The following is a 27,360-nucleotide window of genomic DNA, read 5'->3' on the forward strand; positions in this document are numbered from 1 at the left end:
TGAACCTACAGTGCAGTGTGCAGTGCATACCACCAAAGCATGAGATAAAAGATGATGAATTTTGAATAATTTTAGTCCTAGCTGCAGGCACATCTATCTTCACAAATAACTTTCTGAATCCACAGAGCGTCCTTTTTCTTCAAAAGCTGGAAGCTTTGGGTTTTTGTTCTCTTAAAAAATTCTGGCCATAATTTAAAAATGTATTTTACTTTTATAAAATAATAAGGGAGAGCATTTTTATGAGAGTGTAAGTGCTCATAAGCATGTACATGCTTCTAAGAAGTTGTACTTGAAGAAAATATTTCCAGCTAAGGAATTAACTGTCTCAACTTGCTCCATGATTTCAGCAAAACCAAGTAGCCTCATGATTTTAACAATACCAAGTCTTTCTCCTTAGTGGAGTTATTAATGACGTTTCAGAAAAGAATGCAGAGCTCTCCATACCTGAAAATACTTCAAGAGTATCCACACCTAATTAGCTGGCCATCCTGTGAGGACTTGTGCATGATCTTTAAACACATGAATAAAACTAAGAATGCATTCAAATCTTCAAAGAATTGCTTCAAGGAACCACTTTTGTTTGCAGGTAGTATTAAAAGAAAACATGCAACACGTTAATTGAAGAACTGAGGGTACTTTTAATTAGTCTTCTTGAAAATGCTGATTTTGCATATGATGAGAAGTTCCTGGAATTCAGATCACTGTGCGTTGGCAACAAAGTGGGGCTTGCTCATGAACCACAGCTCTGTTGGTAGCAGATACTGCTGATAGGAGCTCAAAGTCATGTCAGAATAAAATAATGGACACTCACATTTCCTTGAGGTGGTAAGAAACAAACCATGCTTTCATGCTAGAGCATTTCTTGGTAAGGAAAGAAATTGTTTAGGTTCCAAAATTTCAACCGGTGGAGCAAGTACTGCTTGGAGTGGGGAGACTCTTGCATATAATTTAATTGATTCATAGTTTTGCATGAGGCAAGTTTGGAGCTAAATGCTCAACCTGATCATGATGAAATTTTGCAAAGTCATCATCCAGCTGAGGTCGTTGTTGTCTACCTTTAATTCCACACACCTACCTGAAAGGATATTTGGGTGCCTGTGTGGTGATTTGGGCATATCTTTAATCTGAAATGCATACAGACTTACCCAGTAAGCAATCCTTTACACATTTCTCAAACCCACCAGGTACCATGATGTCAGATCTTCATTAACACGTTCATAAACTATAACACTTAAACAGCAGTGACTTGGATGCCCACAGCTTTCTACCATATTTTCTGGGCAAAGTTCTCTTTTCTCTGGAGCAGAAAGCATGAAGATTGTGGCTGCTAATGCAAAGGTTTGTTGCTGCCTGCCAGCCTGTAGGGGTGGTCTCCTGCTAGTGCTCTGGATTTTTCACTGTGACTGAGGGAATGAAGGAGCAGAGGGCAAACTCCTCTCTCACCAGAATAGTTTCCATGACTTAGGGCTATGTAGGAGGAGACTGAATGTGTAGGACACATGCTGGAGACATCAGGCCATTGGATCTTGTTTTCAGGGCTTGCCTAGATGGGTGTTAGACTGACATAGATAGCAATACTTGTGACATATCAACAGGAAAAGGTTCTTCAGAGACCAACTCCTTGGACATTCATGGTTTTCAGAATACTTCACTCAGTCTTAAAATACAGCCAGACATCCCAAGTAAGACACACTCCCTTAGCATTTAGAATCTCTTCCTTTACTGAACATATGTCCAACCAGCAAAAGAATAAAACTTGGAGGGGAAAACAGTGGCAGTGTTCTCCCAGGGGGGCTTGGCTGACGTAAATGAAAACAAACTCTCACCCCTGCTGAGGTGCCTGACTTGATCCATCTGTGCGTGCAGAGCAAGGGCAACACTCCTGAAAATGGCAACGCTTCTCCCAAAGCTCCAGCTCCAGTTCATCCTCATTGAGTTCATATCCCTTTGCAGTATGAGTGAGGTGCCAGGCTGAAGAGTGGATACAGGATGCCAGTCAGCCTATCTTTTCCCACCCCCACTGCCCTTGCTCTCCCTCCCACTCGCTACACGTGCGCTAATCTTCCTCTTGTCTTGTGTTCTCACTTTTCTTGCAGTCGCTGTGAGCGCTTGCCTTGTAATGAAAATAAGGAGTGCCAGAGCCTGCCTCTGAGAATAACCTACTATCACCTCTCTTTTCCCACCAACATTCAAGTACCCACCGACATTTTCCGCATGGGTCCTTCCAATGCTGTCCCTGGGGATAAAATTCAGCTGTCCATCATCAGCGGGAACCAGGAGGGGTTTTTCACCACAAAAAAAGTGAACAACCACAGTGGCCTTGTGGTCATGCAGCGTCCAATCACAGAGCCCAGAGACCTTCTTCTGACAATTCAAATGCGACTTTCCCGCCACGGAACTGTCAACACATTTATTGCCAAGCTTTTTATCTTTGTCTCTGCACAGCTTTGATCCCTCACTTAACAGTCATCATTGGCTACTCTTTCTCTTCTAAGAGTAGCTTTTTTTTCCCCTCAATTTTAATAAAGTTTTAGTTCATCTGTTGCATGCTGCACTTGCATTTTGTTTGCCATCATCATTACAGTTTTCCACTTTCCCCTATAACTGAACATCTTAATTTGTGGAGATTCTTCTGTATACTCTGCATCATAATACAAAGCAGAAGTTGGTGTCTAAGAGTTCATTACCTGAGTATACTGAGGACTGAAAGCCATTAATTTACTTCACACAGTCAACTGATCATACACAGTTATATAGATTTAGGTCTAAATTTTCCAAAGAAAATAGGTACATATTTTGAACTGTCTCAACTGAGACATCTCTCGAAAATTCCATCACTTATGCAGCAAATAGTGTGCATTTTCTGAAAATCTGTTAAAAAGGCATAACTTGGACCCTTAGGACCCCTGAGGTGCCCCAGCACATGGGTCAGTATAAAAGTTGCAGCCAGATTCTCAAGTTGTCCTATTTATTGTTGCTCTGTTGTATCCCGTGAGCTAATACTGATTTCCACCAGGTACAGATCCCAGTTCTAGCTTCTAAGGATGGTACAAAAGCTAATCTCCTCTAAAGAACATTTATTTGAGAGACATTTCATCTTTCTTTCTGTGGAGTTTTTGCTGAATGGAAAAACTAATGACAGCAGAACAGCAATGAACTTCATAACAGCATTCAGCTAATAGCAGAGAGCTCCTTTCTCTTTCACAAGCTGTATCCTGAAACATTCCCATCTACAGGAACATTTGAAAAAGATATTTGATTTGTCTCATAACACTTTTGTCTCTCTAGCTTTCATATTAAAGCTGATAAATTTTGACCAGTAAAGACTTTATCCACAACTACCATCACACCAAATCATAAGTGCTCTGAAAAGTCAGCCAGAATTCCAATATCCAAATCTTTCTTACTTTGCTTTGACTTTCTTTGTTTACTTCTAAGCAGTCAAGAACAATACAACTGGAATATCTTTGGAACTCTTTTGTTTTCTGAGCTGGAAGAGGATTTATTTATTACACAGAGTCCTTGTGCTGATAAATATTAAAAGCTCACTCCCAGAGATATGATCCAAAAATTAATGTTCTACACTACCCTGGGCTCACTTATCTCTGCTGCTCATTAGAAAGGCAGAACAGTCATTCCATAGAAGAACGGGGAATAATCCATGTGAATGCACCTATAGAAAAAATATCTCACTATGTAAGTGCTGACAGCACAGTCAGGGTACAAGGCTGGAAACTGGGAGCCTTCTAAAGCAAGATCATGAGCCTTAATCACCTGAGCACAGGGAATGACTCCACTAGCTGGAAGCTGCAGGCTCCCAGGCTCATCCTCAGCCAAGGCCTGGATCAGGGCAGGATTGCAGCACTCTGCCAGGGTATTGCATGTTCCCCAAGGCAAAGTTTATCACAGCTGGCTGACAGGAGTTCAGGTCTCATAAGGAATGCCAGGCTTATTAAAGCCTGTTGACACATCCTTATAAAGGTGCCAGAAGTTGCCAGTGGGGAGAGAGTCCCAGGTTTAAATACTGAGAGCACAACTCCATGATACTTGAGCTAGTGGGGTTAATATAAATATAATATTCTGCCACAGTATTTACATATATGTAAATACTCTCTAACTACCACTTTCTTATGAGGCCATAATGAAGTAGGATAAATATTCCAAAATAAACTTCATTTTTGCAAACATTAATATATATTTTTTGGCAGGAAAAGAAGGGAGTTTGAGAACAGGGCCCTCAGTGTTGTAAAATGCTGTCACATTAATTGTATTTAGCAAGGAATTCAAGAGCACAAAGCTCACCTTCCACTGTGTTAGATGCTTGAATACTGCAGTGTCACTGGGACTTTAAGGAGCGTGTAGGTAATTCCATAGTGCTATTTATATTTTCCAAAGGATAATTAAATCACAGCTCCTGGTTCAAAGAATTATTGACTGAATCTAAGAGACAATATGAAAAGAGTCATACCAGAACCTTAGAAGAATGAAAAGATTATACTCAGGAAATAATCAGAGCAGCTGAGCTGTTTCTTAACTTTCTTCTCTTTAAATGAAAATGCCCAGAGGGAAGAGGATCTCCAAAGCTGTAATTTGTGCTAGAGGCAGAAAGCTTGAAGGAAAGGTACAAATAAAAAAGTTCTCATCACTGAGGAAGAAACTTTTGCCTGTCATAGTCCCCACTGTAGGAGAACATGAGCAAAATGGAAAATATCAGCTAATCAGAAGATGAAATGCAAAGATGATGTGTAAGGATAAAATTATTAAGTATTATGAGAACAGAGCATATAATTTATAGCAAATATCAGGATTTGAGATAGATGTTAGTTGTGAAAGAAGTTACTTCAGTTCAGAGATGTCCAAAAGATGAAGCAATGAGAGAACAAAGTGTTATCAACTGCACTTTGGGTATCCTGGCTTGAGGCAATTAGCAGGGATAGCAAAAGAAAGGTGAACAGAGAGTGAGTATAATGAAAGAACAAATTCCAGTTTAGCAGTGTAGACAGAGCATGCAAAAAACCCCAAAAGTTAGTGGAATTTGTAAGAGGAGTGACAAAAGGTGCAAAGAAATAGAGCTGACACAGACATTTATCTGTCACAAGTGTGGTTTTGAGCTGGATGGATCTAAAAACTCAGTTTAGATGAGAGCTAACAAAAATCACTTGTGATCATTGAGATCCTCTGATCTGTACCAAAGTCATGTCAGAAGGCTTTATTCCACAGGTGAGAACTATGAATGCAAGTCTTATTTAGGACTTCATCTTTCACTAAATTATGGCTTTATTGGCAGAGTATTTCAGAAATCCTTGTATTTGCCTTTTGTTCCAGCTGAAGTTGAGAGTAAAGCTCCCTTTAATTCCCAGGAGGAAGCAAAAGGAGACCACTACTGAATGCCTGAGACACTCCCATCACAATGTTTTCTGCATACAAATTCTATTATCTAAATACAGTAGTTCAGGATATTCTATGTATTCTAACAGTACTTAATCTGCAATAGTGTCCCAAAAGAACAATTACAACTTACTGTAAGTGAGGTGTCTAGGACATGACAAGATTTTGTACACAGATAATGGTGGAAAGCAAAAGGGAACAGGCCACATCTTCTGGCCTGTATCTCCTGTCCAGTCTCAAAACATCAAGTACAGGGTGTGAATATCAGGCTCAGCTGGTGTTTATTAACTCAGCTCTGTTGCCTCCCCATGGACTGTGCCAGTTCACATCAGCTGAAGCATGAGTTCCTTGATGTTGATTTGTGTTTTCCCCTTATTTAACTTCATACTGTATCATCATGCTCGGTTTAATTTTTTTTGATGAGCAGAGTTGGGAATATGTAAGGAAATTACTGATAAATTGATTATAAATAGAGCCATAAAGTCCCTTTGAACATCTGAAAAAAATGTTTTGTAGGTGTGGGCTGGGATAAAACATTTTGAAAGGAGCAAGAATGATTTGTTTTTAGAACAAAATAAATCTTCCTTTTTTTGTTTCCCTTTAACTCAGTAATTTTTCCTTACTTTTAATCTTTTAATTCCTCCCTCTCTGACACTGCAGCATTTTCTTTTTCCACTTAGAAATATGTAGAAATGGGCAGGTCAAAGTTGAGATCATTTGTGGGGCTTAGTCACATTTGAAGTCCCAGCACAGCCCTTTCATCTCTCATGAAGACAGAGTGGGCATTGTGTGAAGTTCTTGAACTGTAAGTGACTTTGAATTCACTCTAGTGGACAAGGGTGAGAAGTCATTTAACTTTTAATAGACTTTCAAGGCCGAATGAGCAGCTGCTTGAGATGGAATATGAAATGATCCTTACCATTTCCCCAAGCTCAGAATTCAACCTTTGAGATTTTAAATAATGTGGTTAACTTTTTCTCCCCCCAGTTTCCATTTCTCTCTGTTTTCTCAGTTCTTTCAGATGGAAAGGGTGTGAAAAAAAACTTAAAAGAGGCTCTTCTGGCCCTTGCTACACTGAAAATCATGAAAGTTGGCCCTTTACATAGTTGTGCCAGGTTTCTAAAACAGAAACAATTCTGTCTGCTTCATATGTCTTGAGTAAAAAAGGCTTGTGCCAGTAGAAGTGGCTCCACTGCAATTGCTGAGAGCAGGCCAGCTGAGAGGGTGTGGGTCTCACTGCTTGGTCCTGTTTGTCCTTGGGAAAGGACATTGCATGGCATCTTGGGCACTCTTTGTTTTCACATGCCTGGCTTGAGGAACTGGGTTTGAGGGGGTTTTAACTCTGAGCCAAACCAAGTTCTTCAGGGGTCCCCAAGTTCTGATGAACTGCATTTGTCTAAGTTTCTGTGGTGAAGAATCAACGCTTATATCAATTACAGTTTCTGGCTCCCTAGATTGCAAAACACAAAGTATTTAATATTCAGCCTATATATGAATCTCTTTTTGGTTTCTCTTAGTGTCAGACTAGAAAAGACAGATACCATCCGTTGCATTAAGTCTTGTCGACCAAATGATGTCACCTGTCTGCTGGATCCTGTCCACACAATTTCCCACACTGTCATTTCACTGCCCACGTTCAGAGAGTTTACAAGACCTGAAGGTAAGTGGTTTGTTCCTTGTTCCATTTAATAGACTGCAGCATATAAAACCTGCACTGGAAACCCTTGCCTAAAGCCAGACGCACTACCAGTGCAGTAAATGTTTGCACAGCTCCAAATTATAGTTTACCATTCATTTAATTAAAACCTTCGATACCCAGGAGTTTTAATTTTATGGAGGAAAGAAAGTCATTCTGAGCTCTAACCCATACTGCTTCCCAAGAAATATTGACTCTGAATTCCCATGTACCACATGTACTCACACAATAGACATATGCCCCATGACATATTTTCTTCTCTTGTTTGCAGATTTTGCTGTAAGAACAAGGTACTAAATATATTTCTCTCATCTGTCTATGACCTGTTATTTGCTACTGACAAGTGACTTGTTCCAAGAATAAAAACCTTACATGCAGACATGAATCACAAAATAAATTACATTGAGTATATGATGATTGGCTGATTTTTGACCTGTGAACAAAGTGTTGTTCATTATAGATTAAAGGAAAGAAAATTGCAAAGACTGGGCAGAAAGTTTTTAAGACAAGAATTTCAAAAAGCACCCAACTGAGGGGCTGTCATCTGCAGTACTTTCAAGTTTTTAAGTCCTGCAGTTTCACACTCACTTTTCACTCACTTTCGTAGCTCACATAAAAACTAAAAACTTACAGATCAAGAGCCAGTTTTTGCTCCTTGCCATTTGTATGGATTTTCTGGCAATGCATCCATCAGTGGATGACTGCCTGCAGTCCTGCTGCTCTCAGCACTTTACTAAGTGGCACAGACACAGAGAGAAGGGTATGGAGGTAAGAAAGGTTATTTTGGAGGGGTTTCTAAAGGTCTTAAATCCTCATTTCTGATGCACCCAAAGTCTCAGCCTGGCTGTTTCTGAAGGTTGTCCTAAATGAAAGCCAAAGCTGACTCTTCCCTTCTGCACCAGGCAGGAGTGGAGAAAAAGACATCCCAGTCCTTGCCCAGACAGGAACAATTTAACCACTGATGCAGAGCTCCTGTAGGTTCTGTTTCAGGCCTTGGCTGGCCCTGCTTCACAGGGAATGGAGGAATGCCCCATGGCCACTTCTGCTCCCATACATACCCCTTCAGCTCCACCAGGTGTACTGGCAGCAGAGCTAAGGATTTGGCCCAGGATGCTTCCTCATTAGTCCATCCTCATATTTTAATAAGAGATGAGACCTAGTGATCTGAGATTACTGCTGAAGCCCAGAAGATGTAAACTGTAATTCAGTGCATGGCCTCAGGTGAATTCTTACAGCTCCAAGTCTGGTTTCATCATCTGTAGAGTGAGGATAATAATGAGAGTAATAATACCTCCATCCCTCACAAGGGACTTGAAAATAGTCTCACTTTTCTTTTTAAACCTAAAGATCTCCAGTACTCCAAAGGACTCTTTAATTTGAAATGGCAATACTTTGTGTAACTGCCATGGGGAATCAGAGTGGAGAGATTTGTCTGTTTGGCCCCTTCCTCAGCCCAGCCTGTAGATCCTTGGTGTTGTCCTCTTTGGGTACATGCTGGAAATCTGATTGGCTTCTTCAGAGCAGTATTTTTTGATTTGAAAAGTAAGAGCGTTTTGGCTTCAGGGCCCTTGGATGGTGAAAACAGGAGGAGAAAGCCAATCTATCCAAATCCTTGCTTCCCTTAGATCTTGTGCTTTTCCATTTTAAAGGACGAACTGGGAGTGGTAAGGGAGGGTAATATCTTCCACCAACTTTGAGGACAAGTCATTTTGGATCAAATTCTGTTGGATTCTCCAGTGATGTTTTCAAATACTTGTCAGTGCATTCTGTGATACTCTTTACTTGCAGAGATTATTTTTCTTCGTGCCATCACACCTACATATCCGGCCAACCAGGCAGATATCATATTTGACATTACAGAAGGAAATTTAAGAGATTCATTTGATATCATCAAGCGTTACATGGATGGTATGACAGTGGGTGAGTAGTGTTTTCTGCCTACTTTCTTCTTTCAACTAACTGTAGGACAGGGTCACAGAAATTAATTAAAGTCATTAATTCCTACCTTTATTTCCAAGCCAGTGTTGATTTCATATTCTTCAGTCCAATATGTGTAATTTGAACTAATATCACAGATAATTTTGTATGCAAAATACCAGAGGCCTATTCTTTAATTTGGGAAGTATTTTAAATTTTTTTTTTCAGAACTAGCCCTAACTAAAAATGCAAATGGCTTAGTTTTAAAATGATGAGGAACCTAATGTAACCAGGAGCAGTTGGCAAATGATGTTAGGGAGGAGGGCAAGAGCAGATCCCAGCTGATGTATTGCTCTGCCCAATGGGAGCTGCCCAGGCAGTGGGAGGAGAATACACTGGAATCCTCCTGCCAGGTATTAAAAAGTAGCATTTGATTGCTTTTTATTCATGTTTATTTATGAAAAGAAAGACTCCTGTTCCCAGTGAACCCTTGTGCTTTGGAATGTGAACATGCAGATTCTGCTCAGGTTCATACATGTGCTTCAGCAGGACTTGTCCTGGGGAAAAGAAAAAAATCACTGCAGCTTTCATAAGGAGGGCTGTGAAAAATCCCTATTTCCCGTGGTCTGAAGGTGGCACTGGTGCATTTCAGAAGCAGGATAGCACAATGTCAGCTCTGCAAAGGTTTTATGAACTGTAGATAAAAATCCCAAGTCATTAGGTTTCTATTTCTTTCTTGATCAAACAGAAGTATACATGTGAATGCTGAGAAAAAGGGAGAGTCTGTTAAAACAGGATAAGATTACAGATTTCAGTTATTGGGGCATTTCTTTAGCAGAGTATAAATGTTATCAGATCTCAGGGGAGTTACAGTAGTTTGCTTTTCGTGCCGTGTGCTTCTTTCTGTCTGAAATAAGAAAGAAGGATGTGTTTGGAAATTCGACTGGCCAAGGTATTTGCCTGAGGGAAGGGTTCCCATTTTGAAGAGCAGGACTGTGTGTCAGTAGTATTTTACTTGGTAAACCGGATTATTTGCCTCACATTGTAAAGAGAGAAAGGATATTCTTATACACTGAGTTGAGAAGATATGGTGCATGCCCAAGTGTATTCCCAGCTCTGTGAAAGAATTGGGCAACCCTTTCTTCACCTCAGTTCCCCCTGTGCAACATGGAGATGATAAAACATGCCTACTACTGTTTAATTAATTCTTGTGTGTAAGACTCTTAATTAATTCCTCTATGTAAAAGTACTTTGAGATTAATGGATGGAAGCTGCAAAGAAAACTGCCTACAGCAGAATTGGAAAAGGAAAATCAAAACAACCCCCCAGCTGAAATTACCTGGAGGGGCAGAGGTTCAGGACAGCACGTTGTCTGTGTGATATTAGGATTGCAAATAATTCTGCCATCAGCAGTTCTGCTGCTCTCATCATAATATAATTTTTATTATTATTATTAATAATAATCAGAATGTTAGGTGTTTCTTTAAAAAGTTCTGGGAAGCTTTCAAGACAAATCAGATGGGATCCTAGTCCATGAGAATTCACAAAGGCCCTGTTTTAAAGAAAGAGAAGGGTTTGTGTAAGGGAGGAAAACCCCAAAGGGTATAGACAGTATCAGAAAGCTTTAGTGTTTATCCCACTAAGTTACAGGGACATCAGAACTGTGTGGAACACAGCAACTCCAGCAGAGCAAATGCCCAACTAGGGCAGTAACAGAAGGGTTTTCAGGAGTCTCTGTAATTACAATGTTCCAGCTTGTTGAAAAATCAATTTATGCACTTCTGGGAGAGCATACCTGGACCATCATGCTGGATCACATATACCACTGGGATCCATGCAGCATATTTTAAAATATTTTTATACATACTTTTTATGTCTTTTTGCTGCCTATTTAGGAAAGAATACATTTATTTTATAATAAATCATAAATGCACTGGTAAAAGAAACAAGAAGCATGCTTCATTCTGTTGTACTGTTTCAGGAGAAATGGCCAGAACATCAAAGCTATTTTGTCTGCTAATGGAAATTAGATCACCAAATATCTTTTTTTTTTTACAAGACTAATTTTCTCTACAAGAGATTTTTGATTGGGTAGTTTGGTTTTTTTTGTGTTAAAGACATGGACTAGTTCAGGGCGTGATGAAATAAATAAGAGTATATGGAAAAAAGTAGGAAAATAATAACCAGAATTGCTGAAAGACCTCAGTATAATAAACCCTGACTCAGTGTCAGACTAGAGGAAGCTGACGAAGGGATTCAGAGAAAGGAGGGAGCACTGGGAAAAGAGGGGGAGGAAGGACAGACCAATGAAGATGCACTTGCAGGAAGACCCTCATTAGTGATACAGTTTTAGGCTGTCACTAACAAGGACAGAGGTGGTGCCTTAAGAAGGACCTCATGTAACCTGTGCTTGTGTGAATGCAAAAGAACAAGATGCCCTCAAAGTGCAACTGGGGGAAAAAAAAAGTGAAAAAGTACAGTTATTTTGGGGAAGGTTTAAAGAGTGGGAGGAGCTGTTAGAGACAAAGTTACAGAAGAAAAGTGGGGGGTTCAGCACTGAGAATTTTGGGCTGAAAAGATTCAGGTTACCAGTTTCAGCCATTACCCCTCTAAGCTGACACTGAAACTTAGGGAAGCTGAGTTTTGTGGGAGCTGGGATGGAGAATGGCTGAGCAGGCTGGTTTGTGCTTTTCTGAGGTCATTGGAGGAGATGAGTGTGAAGGAGCAGCTGTGAGGTACACAAAAGAAGAAAATAGAGGCAGAGGAAAGGACTGCCCCAGGGAATGTTACAAAAAGAAAGAACACAGCCTCCCAAAAGATATGTAGAAGAAGTAGGCCCAAAGGTAGGAGAAGAAAGAGGCAAGGACAGTATGGCAAAATCAAGGAAAGAAAACATATCAAACAGGAATCAATGATGGGCACCATCAGACATGGAGGAGCCAAAAGAACTAAGAACAAACTCTAGAAGTAGCTCTGCTGACCGACAGAAAATATCTTCCAGTGGAAGAGGAAGAATGAAAGCCAGATTCCTGGAGAGGCAGCGTGTAGACTTCACACAATCTGATGAAAAAGAATTGTATAAAAAGCTGCTTCCTATATTTTTACCCTGTTATATGAAAAAAAAAAGTGCAAATCCCCAATCCTGGGGATTTCCTGGTTCAGAAGGTGCCGAGGACTCCTTGTTTCCTGGTGTGGTTACAGGCCAAGGGGGCAATGAATCTAAATGATATTGTTAAAATCCTAACATCACTTACTAGCATGGTGGGAGAAAAACAGAAGTGCAGACCTATCCAGGTTTGGTGTTTCTTTAAAGCTTTTATAGACTTTTCACTGCATTCCTCCTTTAACCAGCTGTCAGTGAAAAATGAAGAATGCATTTTCAACCTGTGCAAAAATGTCCTATCAGTGCCTAAGGTATTATCAGTTGCTATAAAACACTTTCCCCTTCAGCTATGCATTCATTTTTTTAAAACAGTAATCCCACCTTGTAGTCTGGTAAACTTCAGGAACGTTTAAAAATTTCATAATACATCTAAAAGTAGTTTTGATAGGCTGAAATCTTCCATATTGCATTTGGTTAATAATCTAAGCCTATAGCCTTGCCTATAAAGCAGATTGGTGCTATTCTTCTGGAAAACATCCAGAGCCAATATAGATATAAAAAGTCACTGTAAGAGTTTCAATGGGGGGTTGTGCTGTTGTTTGAATGCTCACTGATACAGACTACTGCTCTCCATTGCTATTTGCAAGGGTTCCATTGCTGTCTCTGTCCCAAATTTCCTGCCTCTTTTATGTGGGTACAGCTTGTGATGCTACTTTTGAACCACTGAAGTGTCTCAACTACTGATAGCACTATGCTGGATTTGTCACTAACCTAACTTCTACTGTGGTATCATGATTGTTTAGTGTGCTCCAGAGTCTGAGGAGAGACTTGCCAAAAATGATCAAGAAAATGAACAAAATTGGGTGCCATGAGCAAGTGTGTTTGTGAGATCCCATATTAGTTGGGGCAGGAGAAGGAGATTCGAGATTTGTTTGACTTCTGTGGCCCCTGTCCTTAGCACAGGGGTAGTAGCTCTGTATCTCCTAAGTAGTTTGGCCAGTAGCAGTGTGGCAGTCTTTCTACAGTCCTCCATGCAAATGTTTGTCTGACATTAAATTCAGTCATTGGTCTGCAAAAGATTTGGTTCTGAACTTTGTCCCTGAACTTTGTCTCCATTGCCGGGCAAGTGCCTTCACATTTCCCTCTGCTCCTCTCTCCTTCTCTGTTCCTCCAAACTCTGTCTTTGGGCCGGAGCCTGACTGGTTCTTACTGTGTTTTGGTGTTCAGCAAAATGTTTCCCAGACTCATGTGGGCTTCCTGGCACAGCTGGTGCTGGAAGCAACATTTCACTACAGCTGGGTTCCTGTGAGGCAGGGAGGTGTAGAGCCAGGGCATCCAGGCAAGCTCTGCTGCTTACAGGGGCAAGGAGAGAGAACACTTATCTCCCCATGTGGATACTCTTTCTAGAAAGTAAGCAGCAATAGGAACATTTTGTTGTGATTATAATGTCATTAGTGTGAAACAACAGTGGGGTCTGGCCATACAAAACTGGTGCTGCCCAGTCATTGCCAGGCAGCTCATGGAGCAGGACAGAATTCAGTAGGTTTTTCAACAGGGCTTTGCAGCTGTACATTCAAAAAGACACAGTCCCTTTCAGTATCTTAATTCTGGTTTGATCCCTAGGCTTTCTCTCTCACAAGAGGACCTCCTCAGAAAGGAATATTGTGTGAGTTTTCCTCTGTGCCAGGCTGCCCTGTTGAAATCAGCAGCAGTGCATTTGAGATGAGGGTGCCCAGAAGCCATTTGGTAAATGGGATCCTGGATTTGCTGCCTAAACCTGCCCTTTCAGGATGCTGCTGACTGCACTGCTCAGTAGTCAAATTGTTCAACACCCTCCCTCCCCTCCAGAAAAAAATGAGGATGGAGAGCTCTTCTAGGGGCTAAGAAGCACCTTGAGCAGAAGGCAAATTTTCATTTCATATCTGAGAAATGCTGAAGGTGCTTTTCTGGTGAGAATGAGGGGAACAACCTTCCTAATGCCAAATTTCACTCTATCACACTGCAAGAGTCTGGTTAATTCAACTCTCCTCCTTGATCTATGTTCATCTCAGCTCTCAGGTGGTACAAGGTATTCCCATTGGTACAGACCACCTTTGGTTACAGTTCCCATAAGGCTCAGCAGGCAGATGAATTATACTGCAGGTCTGATGAAGTTTTGTGAACTGTGGTGGGAAGTATAAAACCGGACAACTTGTGAAAGAAATGGACTAAATTAGGGACAGCAAAGAGCACCAAAGTCCTTGGTTCAGGCTGCATAGCATGCATGTTCTGGTATTCATGTTGAACAGTGCGATGAGGTACTGCACAGATGAGCAAATAAAGCCAGACTTGAAATCCAGTACACCAAGAAACATACTATAGCAGCTCCTCTGAGAGATGTCTGTGTGAATCCAGCTTTCTGAGGTGCTGTGCCCCAGTTCAAAGCAGTCAAAGACCTGCTTTTATGATGATCTCCAAGTGTGAAATATATGTACGATTGATTAATGACTGGGTGTGATACCCAGTGCTCTGGTTTGACTGAGACAGTGGTGTTTGGTCAAAGGTTGGACTTAATGGTCTTGAAAACCTTTTCCAGTCTTAATAATTCTGTGATTCAGGTGGTTCTGCTGCTGTATCCAAGTTTGTGTGTCGATAGCAACCATCCTATTCCTGCAGCAGCACCTACACACCCCATAAACATGGAAAAGGAAGATAAGACCCAAGGTGTATTGTAAATCTTTCTCAGTATGATACACAGATGCATGGCTCACTTAAAAACAACCCTACTTTGACTTTTGTTTTTAAAGGGGACAAATGTGGTGAAATGAACCCTTATTTTAACCTTTGAGAACTGGTCAGGAATTGACACATTAAAATTCAGGAAGCCTTCTTGTCAGAATTCTGTAAACAGGAAAAGCAGAGCTGTTGTCTCAAGGTGATGACTGAGCACTCTATAGGGGCTTCTGTGTCAAAGCCTCAGGATTAAGTTCTTTTTCTTCCATGGTAAATCAAATCACAGAGCCATGTCATGCTGAGTGCCATAATTGTGGCTCTTTGCCAAGTAATGCTTTTATCACAAGGGTTGCAATAATTAATTGCCCCAGTATCGTGGACCCAAGCATGGTTAAATCAGAACAATGTGATTGTGAGACAGGCAGGGCAAACATAGCCACTCTCACAAGAAATAAGATATTGGGAATAAAGTAGCAAGAGTGATAGATGTGATATTGCACATTTTGGACATTCATTGCTCAAGTTTTTCCACCTGTTTTAGTAAATGTGTAAGGCTCTTCTAATACACAGAGCATCTCACATTCCTAAAGGTGGAACAGGAAAGATTAAAACTATATGATGGAAATGATTTCTTAATGAGGCTACTTCAAGTACAGTTATTGCATTTTAGGCATGAGTGATTTCACAGCATTGTCAACAATGAAACCCACTGCGAGGTTTGGCTGGAAGGCAAACCAGACATCTTAAAGCACTTCAAGTTTGCCAAACCAAGATAAGAGCACATCTCTCTGAAGTTATTTAGTGTCCTTAATAAAGATCACAGTATTTGTAAACTAGCCAAACCTCAGTAAAATCAAAGATTTTAAAAAATTCTTTCATAATACCAACAAGGCTCCATATGATCCAGCATGACAGATAATAGCTTTGAAAATATTCACCATTTGTTTCTGGCCAAAAAATGTGTTAATGTGATGACACCTCTTTATGGCCTCTTTATTTGATGCATTTCAGCAATCAAAGATTTCTAGAGAAGCCCAAGTATTAATGAAATTAAGCTTCATGGAGTTGTTGAATTCATAACAAACTGAATCCTTAATTTCTGATCTGTTGAATAATGCAGAAATATCCTTTTTCCATGCTGAAATGTAATCCCTGTACTGTAATTTAATTATTTTTCTCTTTGGAGTTGAAGCAAAAGGGAAAAGAGAAGATTCAGAAGTTTTAGGTAAACTTCAACTAACAGTTGTACCCTGGAAACTTGAAAGGCTGGGAGTACCCAGGGAGTTTTAGGCAATAGTTTAAGCAGTTTTTAAAAGAGAGCTTTGCCTTTACATGGCTCATAAATGATTCTGGTAGCCACAGATCTTCTGCCTATGGGGGGGATGTGAGCCAGAGGTGGTGGCTGCTGTCCCAGGCATCCCCACCTGGTCACACTGTTTTCCTGAGGGATGTCTTGACCTGCCCCTGGTCCACTTTGACACTTCTCAGAGGAGCATCCAGTGCTGCCTCGAGCTGCACTGTTGGAAAATGGTAGTTGAACTTCTCCAGCGACACACACACACACACACAGATATATTATTTTTATGTCCCAGGGTAATGTGCCACTGCAGTCAGCAGGCCTGGGTCATTAGGAGCCCTGTTCGTGCCACCAGTGCAGTACTCACTGTGACAGTACCCAAATCACTGCTACCTTTCTATTCCCAACAGGGGGTTGGGTTCAGTGTTATGGGGCTTTGCTGGTGCTCCAAAGGGAAATCCCCTTCTCCTGCCCACCTCTGAGCACACACTCCACCCTGTGGTCAGATGAGTGCTTGTGTGGCAAGCTGTGGTTTTGGTTCTTCCAGGTGTTCATCCAAGGAAAGGGGTGGAGGATATAACAGGACCACTATTTTACTATTTTTGATGAGCTTAAACCAACAGTGAAATTACCCTGAGTGTCATATAGCTTATGAAAGTGAATTTTATGTGGCCAAAGTGACTTCTGAAGTATTTTATAAGAACTTGGTTGCTCAACAGTTGAAAACGAGGCCTTTTTCCTAAATAAAGATCTGGGACGTTCATGTTTGAAAAGTATGTTTTTGAAAATCTTGTCCCCAGATATTTCAGCAAAGATACGTACAGCCAGCCACATTCCTGTGAAGCAGTTCTCCATCAGCATGGAAACCTTGTTAACATCCAGCTCTAACTTGACTCTCCAAAACTTTTCTTTTGTGAAGTGCTCACCATCAAACTTGAATGAAGGTCCAATTCACAATCTTATGAGGGCAATATACTTCAAAGCATGAGGAAATCTATTTTGGTACTTGTATTTTGATTAATGAGTTTTCTGAATCCTTTCACTGTAGTTATGTTTGTCAGGTGTGGCATCTTAAGGATTAATGATATCTTCAGAGCTATTTTTCTGTATATGATTTGATGCCTGAAGTGATGATTACCAAGAAATATTTCATTTTACAAAGAGCAGCCACTTATTAATAAAACATATTATATCAGAAACTATACAGCACCACATAGCAGGGCCCACATTGTTATTGTGACAAATAATGGAGAGAAATATAGAAAGCTTTCACACACACAAGAAAAAAAATGAAAAAAAACTGTTAAGCTTTTGAGAGATGGAGGAATCTCAAGTATAAATTAACTTTCTGAAGTCAGCAGACAGATATCTGGTGGTCTGGGAAATGCCTGCAGTTTGACAGCTAGATTGTTCCTTTAGGCACAGTCATGAACTGGAGGGGAGTGGAGGGAAATAATGCCTGTGAGGCTGCCTGTGTTGGCAGGAATAGGGCAGGAGAACTGGTGACAAAAGACACGGAGAAAGCTGAAGTATTCAATGCTTTCTTTGCCTCATTTTTACTGGTAAGACTGGTCTTCAGGAGTCCTGGGGCTCTCAAAGCAAGAAGATATGGAGCAGGAAATACCCACAGTGGAGGAGGTTCAGGTTTGGGAACATTTGAACTGGGAATAACCAAGTCCATGGGTGCTGGTGGGATACTGAGGGACAAGTGCTGAGGAAACTGGCCATTGTCATTGCAAGGCACTCTTGAGTATTTTTGAAAGATTGTGGTGATCAAAAGTTCCCATAGGAAAAGGCAAATGCCACTGCAATCTTCAGGAAGGCCAGAAAGGACCTAGGGAAGTACAGGCTGATCAGCTTCTCTGTAATTAATACTGAATAAGAAATTACAAATCTTACCATGACTTCTTGTGAGTTAAGGTCTGAAAAGCCAAAAATTGGCTATGTAGTTTTAGCTTCACACTACAGATATGTATTTACATGTTGAGGGCTGAGAGAGCTTGGTGTTCAAGCCTAACCTGCAACTCCTATGATTTGATCCAAAGAAGCATAAATTCATGTCTGGGTTTATTTTCCTCTTGCTCATTTCTGGAATGATACCATCAATTTACCTTTTATAATAATCTCTGCCATGATCATTTCCCTAGTCCTAAATTTCCTCATTGCCTGAACATCTCTTCTGAAACTATGACAATACTCCTAAGTGCAGTAGAGATGTTTACTCTTAATTCTCTAAATCTTGGCCTGCAGTATAAAGGAAAAAGACTTCAGGAGAAAAGAAAATTTGAAGTTACAGTCCAGGATCTCACATTAACATGAGGAGATTGGTCTTGTATTACTTAAGTGAAAGTTTTGTGGGGAAACAGAAGCCCAGGAACAGCTAAATCTAGAACTTCAGAGAATAGCCTGAGATTATCTGGAATTTAATATAAAGGCAAATAAATTACTTGAGTTTCAGCTGAGTTTAGGTTCCAGCTCCACAGCTCTCATCACATCTTATATTTGAATTTTTCTCAATTGATCATTTCATGTTCCAAGTATCCATTTAAAGCACAAGGAAAATAGCTGGAGGAAAAATTGTAAGGTGGGATTTTTTCATGTCATTGAAATCTCTGTAGGTGTCACAAGCTCATCCCAAAAGTTCCATCTGAAAGCAGACAGCACTCTCTCACCAAGTAATAGCACATCCTCTTGACAATCCTTCCTGTGCTTCTTTTCAAAGGGGGAAATTTTCAGTGGGTTCATAGTGGTTTAAAAGTGAAAGAGGGGAAATTTAGGCTGGATAGACAGAAGAAATTCTTCCCTCTAAGGGTGGTCAGGCCCTGGCACAGGGTGCCCAGAGAAGCTGTGGCTGCCCCATCCCTGGCAGTGCCCAAGGCCAGGCTGGATGGGGCTCTGAGCAACCTGGGATAGTGGATAGTGTCCCTACACATGGCAGGGGAAGGAACTGAATGTACTTTAGGATCCCTTCCAACCCAACCCACTCTATGGTTCTGTGGTTCCATTTGAGGATGAAGCTTTTTAAGCTTTCTCTTACAGTCAGACCTGTCATAGCCCAAGCGTTAGGAAATTTAGGGGGAACACCAGACATGCTTGATCTCACATGGGATTTTACCTATCTAATGAGAACTAGACATTCATATATTGCTGCCAGTATGAGTTTCCAATTCATGGAAGTTAAAGTTAATAGTGCATGGCCACTGCAAACCCCAAAATAGCCTGAATAGCAGCATGTGCTTATTTTGAAGGAAAAGCAAACTATGAGCAATGGTCAGACTTTGCAGCATCACAGAATCATTGAAGTTGGAAAAGACCTTTAAGCTCAAATCCAACCATCAATCCAGCACCACCACCACATTCACCATGAAACCATGACATTTGTTTGACTGCCTATGGTATTTCAAATATATATCCCATTCCTATTATTTTACATTGTTTTTACAGAGTGTTTAATTTAAAATAGGTCTTGGACTTAATAAAAACATGCATCTTGTTCTATTTAGGCTCCCATTAATAAGTTAGCTATAGATTAATGATTAAGAAAAGTGAATTTTCTTCTTTTTATCATTTCATGCTTTCTCAGTAACTCCTTACCATACATCCCACATTCATTCAGTTCATGGTCAGTTTTCAGCTGACCACAGATCATACAACTAAATAATGTAAAAGAAAGCAAATTATCATAAAACAATTGTTTGTTCCCAGAAAAAGTTGCTAAATTAGTACTTGCCTGTAATGTCAAGAGTGTTACACTAGTGAAAATGGGGTAATACTGCTGGATTCACCCAAGAGTAACCATCCAGACATCTCTCTGTTAACTTGCCTCCTGAGAAGAGTCAAGAAAGGACATTGTGTGCTTGCTGTGAGCACAAAGGGAATGAAAAAGGTGGCTTTTCACTGTCCTTTTGTATATGGTCACAGGAAAAAGCAATATAGCTGTAAGCCCATGGGGGAAGTGATGGGAAGGGGGTAAGGGGAACAAGAGCTCTTGTGCTTGTTACTTAACACAAAGCTTGAAATGTGGTTTAGGGAGTTGATCCCAATTTTGATAACTGTTTCTTGTATTTCCCTGAGTGTAGCCCACAGGTTATTTGGAAGAACAATTTTTGATTTGGCAGTAGCTGGGATTGTTTATATATACACAAATACATCTGCCTGCATATGCAGGCAAGGCAAGAGGCGTTTACTGCAGCACATCCCCTCTTCCAGCAGCCACCAGATACAGCCCTAATGTCAGGCTCTGATTCTTTGCCTGCTCCACCAACATTTCTCTGCTTGATTTGGGGGATCCTTAAAAATTTAGGATCTCTGAAGCTCTCTTTTTGAGGAATGGCTGCAATTTATGTCTGTTCTGTGCTCCTAATGATGATATAGGTTTAAATATTTGACTAGACTCAAGAATCAATCCCTGTGGAGAATCCTATGAGCTTCACCTCTGAACCATAAAATGTAAAATACTGCAACCTCTCTACCAATGCAAACCAGTTGTTTCTTATGGCAGTATGAAAATAAACTGCTTGGTTCTGCTTTGCTTTTTGCACACTATGGTGATCCCTCCCAGAGGAACTTTCTTTAGGGGAAATGTAAATGCAGTGTGAGGAACACCATGACCCAGATCCTCTTGGAGTGTAATTGCAGCAGATTTTGTGGAAAGCAGTGAAAAAAGAGGGAGAAAGGTTCATTTAAACAGGACCATTTTAAGGAGCTAGAACAGAAATCAGAAATAGGAGTCTGGAGGGAAGATGTGAGTGCATGACAAGGCAGGGACTTGTCAGCCAGAATGGGTTAATATGAAAAAAAACCAGCAGCTCTTCTCCTCAGCTGAAAATAGAACTTCTTAGCAAATCTGCTGCCTAATGCAGAAGTACAAGCAGAAACCAAACACAGAGGTGAAGTGCCTGAGGATCTCACATATTTCAAAGCAGAGAAGTGCAATGATATCTTAAAGAGGTATAGAAAACCCAAGGAATACCTGTGGCATCTGGAGAACCTGTCTTAGGAGGAGCAGCTGAGGGAGCTGTGGGAGAAAAGGAGGCTCAGGGGGTAACTTCTCACTGTCCCCAACTCCCTGACAGGAGGAGCAGCCAGGTGAGGGTCAGGCTCTGCTCCCAGGGAACAAGGGCAAAGGCAAACAGCCTAAAGTAGTGCCAGAGGAGGTTTAGATTGAATGTTAGGGAAATTTCCTTCACTAAAAGGGTTGTCAAGCATTTGGGCAGGCTGCTCAGGGAAATGGTTGAGGCACTAACCCTGGAGGGATTTGACCAATGGGTGGATGTGGCACTTGGGGACATCAGTTAGTGATGGCCTTGGCAGTGCTGAATTAATGCTTGGGCTTGATCTTAGAGGCCTTTTCCAATCCAAACAATTATATGATTCTCCCAGATTAAAATACTAGAAATGCTGCTGAAAGGCTTAGGAATATTAACAATATTATCCTTGCTGTCTTATTTATCCCATCTTCTCTGATAAGCAAAGCTTTGGTAAGTCAGTGACAGTTACTCAGATTATTGGCTGTTGTCATTGCTTTCATTTAAAAATATGTATTATATATTATTTAGGTTATTGTCCTTACTATACACAGTGACATGCTTTACCTCAGAAAAAAAAACCCCAAAACTAAAATACAAAACATGAAGTAAAAAACAGGAGAGGAGAGTAGCTCAGTGTTTTAGTTGCAGAGCTTTAGGAGCTGGACCATGGTTCAGACCATTACTGTGACATCCAAAAACTTGCTGCCTCTCACTCTGAGGCTTTCACAGATCAGCAGGTGGAGAGGATTGCCATAGATCCTGTTTGTAGTAAGGGTAAAGTGTGCAAGAGAAAGAAATCTCATCACTGTTTTTTAAAAGGAGGTCAACAAATCATGAAGATACCCAAACAGATTTGGGACATGTAGTGACATCTGTGCAGAGTTAACAAAGCAGCAAATCCCAGCACAGGTGAGCTCAGGGAAGGCATTCTGCCTGGCCTGTACCACATGGCGTTTTCTGCAGGTTCAGTCTGTGCTTGGGTCACAGATGATGAACCAAAGAGAATGAACAGCACCAGCAGCTCATCAGGCTGGATGGAGAGCACCAACGCTGGTCCATGTGCCTGCAGGCAAGACAGCACAGATGCTTGAGGTTGCCTGACACATTGGATTCAGCAGGGGGAATCTCCATGTTCATTTATGATCAAGGATTCACCTTGTTGTTCTTCTTCTTTTTCTATGCTAACCTAGCTGAAGTCTAACATTGTTGGAAAATAATTGGGGTGAACTTGCTTAAAGGAACTCACCTTCTTTGCCAGCTGTGCAGCCTGTAGCTGTGGTCCCTGGTATGTGAGAGCCCTCTGTCTGCAAGTAATTTCCTGAGCAGCCCCACTGGTGCCCCTGACAGTGACCCACAGAACAGTGGGCACTGCTGCAGTGCTCCAGGACTGAGTCCAATTATCCCCATGGCAAATCTGAGTGGCTCCATCTAGCTACTTTAGATTTGGACAGGTAAAAAAGAGATCAAAAAGTAGCTGCTTAATTTTTACATTTCCTGACTTCTCAGCGCATTTAAAAAATCTTAACCTTCCTGTTACTATAAGGTATGCTTTTGTGCTTAGTGTTCAGCTATAAATGCTGACAGCTGCCAGACCACAAATCTGGATCCACGAGTTTGCCAACAGGGATAGTGAAACAGCATGTTTATGCAAATGCTGCCGTGTCTCACAAATCCATGTAACTTCAAAACACCCAGAATTATTACATGTGGCTTCTTCAAATGTGTCCTGGGCTAAATGCTTTTGGGATACTGACTGATTTGTTGAGCCATGTGTGTGAAGTACATGGACCAGGCCTAGATCTCAAGATTTTTTTTGGTCTTTTGTGTGAGTCAGCCCCAGGCACTGCTGGCCTTGTTTGGGCCTGGCAGAGCTATGCCTCCCTTATATGTGATGTGAAAGGTTTGAGACAGGACAGAATCAGACACAGAAAGCATCTTGCATGGTTTCCACCTCTGTTTGTCCTTGAGTGTGGTGAAGAAAAATTCTCTGGTTTTCCATTTTAGCACTTGTCACAAAACAAAAACGCAAAACTCTCAAGGAGTGGATCTGCCAAGAGCAGCAAAGCTCTCGTATGAAAATTTCAAGGGTTTCTCCTCTTTTTTTTTTTTCCCCCGCATTCTACCTATTCAGAATGAATGCATCCTTACATATATGCTGTAGCACAAAGCCATCTGCCTGTATCATCCTGTATCATCCTCATTCATTTAATGGGAGAGAAAAGAAATAGTTCCTGCAGTGGATTCAGGACCATCTAGAACAACATACTGTAGAAATAACTGTTGTCAGAGTATTGTTTTTTTCTACACATCCTTGAGTTCTTTCTTCAATATAGCTGTCAGCACGTGTGGCATTCACTTCTCAAGCCATTTTATCAGCTGGATTTTAAAACTGCAGCAAGAGAACTGTGTGAAGAGGCACTGCCCCATGGACTGCAGTGCTTGCCCATTGCACCTTTGTCCCTGCCCGTTAGCAGGGTGCATCTCAACACGAATGAGAAGGTTACAAATGGCTTTGAGTGCTGCATCAGTGATGTGTGAATGTTTGCCACACTGCACAGCAGAGAAAGCACCACCTGCAATCCCACCTCTAGAGCAGAGTAAACTAGTGGAGTGGTGCAGAAAGTGTAGAATGCTATAACAGGATTGCTAAACCAAACCAGCAGCTCTCTAGGGCTTGGTGATGACTGCAGGAGCTGCTCACAGGGTTGGTTAAAGATTGCCAGCACTGAGTGATTTCAATGCTGTGCATTTCCGTGGTTCTCATTTAGAGCAGTGCCTGCAATAATGTGATGTGTTGTTAGTAAAATGCTTTAAATGCTACCCTAAAGGGAGGACAATTTTAGCAAGATTTTTCTGTGTCAATACATCATCTGCCAAGCCCATTCATTTTTATAAGATACAGGAGAGCAGCCAAGAAATCTAAGGAAAATTAAAAAATAAAATATAAGTATGTATATTTATGCATGCATATAAATTGAAGGGGGCAGGATGCTTAAAAAGTGTATTCATCAAATATGGCAGGCAAAGTGACTGTGGTGAGAAGTTTGCAATTTCACTGCATGCTGAAGATATTAGTTAGTGTTTGAACAGGACAGAAGTGTAATGCCATCACTGCCTTAGGAAAAGGTGCTGACAGGCTGCATAAGCAAACATTTACGTCTCCCATCAGATCTCAGGCCAGAGTGTTTGTAGGGAACAGCTGCAGGAGCTCAGCTGGGACTCCATTACAGTCCCCAGCATCAGGAGGAGTACACCTCAAACCATCCTTCCTTAAACTGTGCATTTCCTTCTGAATCAAAGAGCCTGTCAGAGCAGTCTGCTGTCAAAGGGAGGTGTCTGTGGAGGGGGGTCCCCACCAGACTCCCTGTGCCTGCTGGCTGACCTTGGCTTCATGCAATTTTGACATCTGGGGACATCCTTTTCAGATGAGAGCAGTTTGGTGGCTGCCTACTCTGTAACACCAGGCCTAGAAAATAAACAAGAACTGAGAATATGTTTAGAACCTGATCTGGAGCCTTTGGAATCAAGGGCAAAGCTTGTGTTGACTTTGTTTTGTAGGTCTGAAGCTGCATCCCTATTCTGCGTAGCCACATTGCGTCAAGGCACAGATATGACCCAGACATGCCTCCCCAGGGTCCTCTCCCACACCTACCCAGAGCCCAATGTCACCTTCAGTCCCTCTCTGAGCAGTGCTGGGAGAGAGCTGGGCTCTGGCTGTAGCACAGATGAGGGTTCCACTTGCTCTTGTCCCAGTTTGACTTTGGCCCAGCATCATCCCCGAGCCAGGGCATGATGTGGGTCTCTGGCTGAACCTGGCTGCCCCTGGGCTGCCCTGCTGCCTGGCTGGGGAGGGGGACAAGCCCTGCCCTGCCACCCTCTGAGCACCCCAGCAGTCTCCAACACGCTGTGCCCGGCACTGGGGCTCCTCCATGGCAAACCAGTCACAGGACTGGAGGCCTGGAAGACACAGTTCTCCCTGACTGCTTCCTTCCTTATCAAACCCCAGTGCTGGCTACCATTCACCTGATAACACAGGAACAGATGCAGAGACAGCCCCCTTTCCTCATTAAACTTTATTCCTGCTGTGTCCAGTGGGGTTGTCCATCCATGACTCAGCACACTAATGATCCGCAGATTGGTGTCATCTGATTTACATCATTGTCAGTGATTTACATCATTGGTGTCATTCACAGGGGAAGGGTTGATTTTACTGATGCAAGACAGATAGTTTCCACTGCTCCAAATGAAACGGGGTTTTCGACACGATACCAGGAATTGCATGGAGTTCCCAGGTGTGCTAACCCAGAATGTGTGTTCTGGGTTACCCAGGGAAATCTCCCTATGTAAAAGCAGCGTCGCAGCATGCTTATTGACTTTATGTCTCCAAATAAAAGGTAAAAAAAATTATTGATTTCAGAATATATAGGAAGGTTTTGCCATTTGCAACACTTCAGTGCTCATTATAGATCTTCCAGATATTTGACTCAAAAGTTGTATTTTATCCTTCTTTTCCAAGCTTTCTTGCAAGCTATTTACAGACCCAACAGATAAAATACCTTTCCCTGGGCTACACTGAACACCAAGGGCGGTGCAGCTCCCCCAGACTTAGCTGGATCTGCTAACCTCAGCAACCTGTTTGTGTCCCAACAGGAGTTGTTCGCCAGGTGAGGCCCATAATTGGACCTTTCCATGCCATCCTGAAACTGGAGATGAACTACGTCATGGGCGGGGTGGTGTCCCACCGCAACATCGTCAACGTCCACATCTTCGTGTCTGAGTACTGGTTCTGAGGGACACCCACAGCAAGTGCTGGAACACTACCACAAGCTATTATGTCATATACTTGTTTTTAAAACCCAATAGTGTTCTCTTTTTTTTTTTTTTAAATTTTTATTTTTAAATATTTGGTTTATAGTTTAAGACAAATAACAAGCTATTACGTTGATTAGACATAGAGCTGAGCAAATTAAGTGAGCCTGACGTAGTTGTTTGTATAAATACGTAGTGTGTAAAACTGCTCAGCTGCCTGGTGAAGTTTGAAACTTTTCTAAATGTTTGGATAGATCTCAACTGGCTCCTTGGCCAGATAACCTGGGTGACAGGCTGTGTGACAAATCAGATGTCAGTGTTCATTGGGATGAGTACACGGTGTCTTTGGATGGAAGAAGATGGATAAGGATTAATAATTTCACCTCAAATTAACTACCTTGAAGAGGATTGTCAGAGAGTGATAAATAGGTTTGGGCCCTCTGAATAGGTCCCCAGAACTGCTAATTATTCCTGAAAAGTTCAGCCTGGATATTTAAAAAGTGCCATTCAGCTGCAGCTACCAGAGGAAGTGCAAAAGGAATTAGAAATACTTAGAAACTAACAAGCTATATTGCACATATAAAAAAAAATACTCCTTTTTTTTTTGGTACTTATTATTTGATTGTAAGATTGATTGATTCTAGTTGAACAGGTACCTCTCATTAAAATGAATCTGTTACAGGAACACAGCATATTGTTTCAATTCCAGTCTCACCAGTACTCAGCAATACGTGGGAACCTAATACCTTATCTCCTGTCTGTTATAAAGTTCCATGCCTTTTTAAAATTGGTAATAAAACTAGCATGTTAAACTGTACATTTCCTATGCACCAAACTGAGGCATATGTAATTATATAATGAAAATCTCACCAATAAATGAATGTTTAATGTATTTTCTGGGCATCAAAATACTGTATCTTTTTTATTACAGAACAGAAAAGAAATAACTCCATGTTTCAGTTTGTTATGTTTGTTAAGATATGAGGAAATAAAGAAGGTCAGATGGGAAATATTCCAAAGTATGACATGGTTTCTGATGCCCAGGAAAATTACATGATACAGCTTTTGTAAGCAAATTCATCATATGCATATTCCCCACTCAAACCAGACCCCCTTGGTCATTATTGGCACTAAGCATGGAACAGGCTGCTGTGAGAAACTCTGGCTGTCCCATCCCTGGAAGTGCTGGATGGGGTTTGGAGCAACCTGGGATAGTGGAAGATGTCCCTGCTCATGGCAGGGGTTGGAACTGGATGAACTTTAAGGTCAGTGTGATCCTGCTACCTTTACTTTTTAAATGTGTGTTTGTGGTCTGGGTGTATTTGGGAGGTTGTTATTGATGCAGAAAATAGCAGGTGCCAGCTGTGGCAGAACAGGAGTGTGGGCTCTCAGGGATGTTCCTGTGAGC

General features: G+C 41.3%; 1 protein-coding gene across 3 annotated transcripts in view; it reads left to right on the forward strand.

Annotated features, from left to right (window-relative positions):
- The window catches only part of FBLN1 (fibulin 1), a 74,763-nt gene extending 47,801 nt beyond the window's left edge, over positions 1–26,962 (forward strand). For 2 of the 3 annotated variants that reach the window (XM_039708075.1, XM_039708077.1), the window contains 3 exons: positions 6,906–7,048; positions 8,873–9,004; positions 25,794–26,962. In XM_039708075.1, the coding sequence (XP_039564009.1) occupies positions 6,906–7,048; positions 8,873–9,004; positions 25,794–25,933 (415 nt within the window). In that variant the 3' untranslated portion in view covers positions 25,934–26,962. Of the gene's footprint in view, positions 1–2,096; positions 2,545–6,905; positions 7,049–8,872; positions 9,005–25,793 lie in introns of those variants that run through there. The other variant, XM_039708076.1, reaches the window with a different exon arrangement.
- The last annotated feature ends 398 nt before the right edge of the window (positions 26,963–27,360 follow it).

Source organism: Passer montanus, unplaced genomic scaffold (genome assembly GCF_014805655.1).
Source record: "Passer montanus isolate IOZ18808 unplaced genomic scaffold, ASM1480565v1 scaffold20, whole genome shotgun sequence".
NCBI classification, from domain to species: Eukaryota; Metazoa; Chordata; class Aves; order Passeriformes; family Passeridae; genus Passer; species Passer montanus.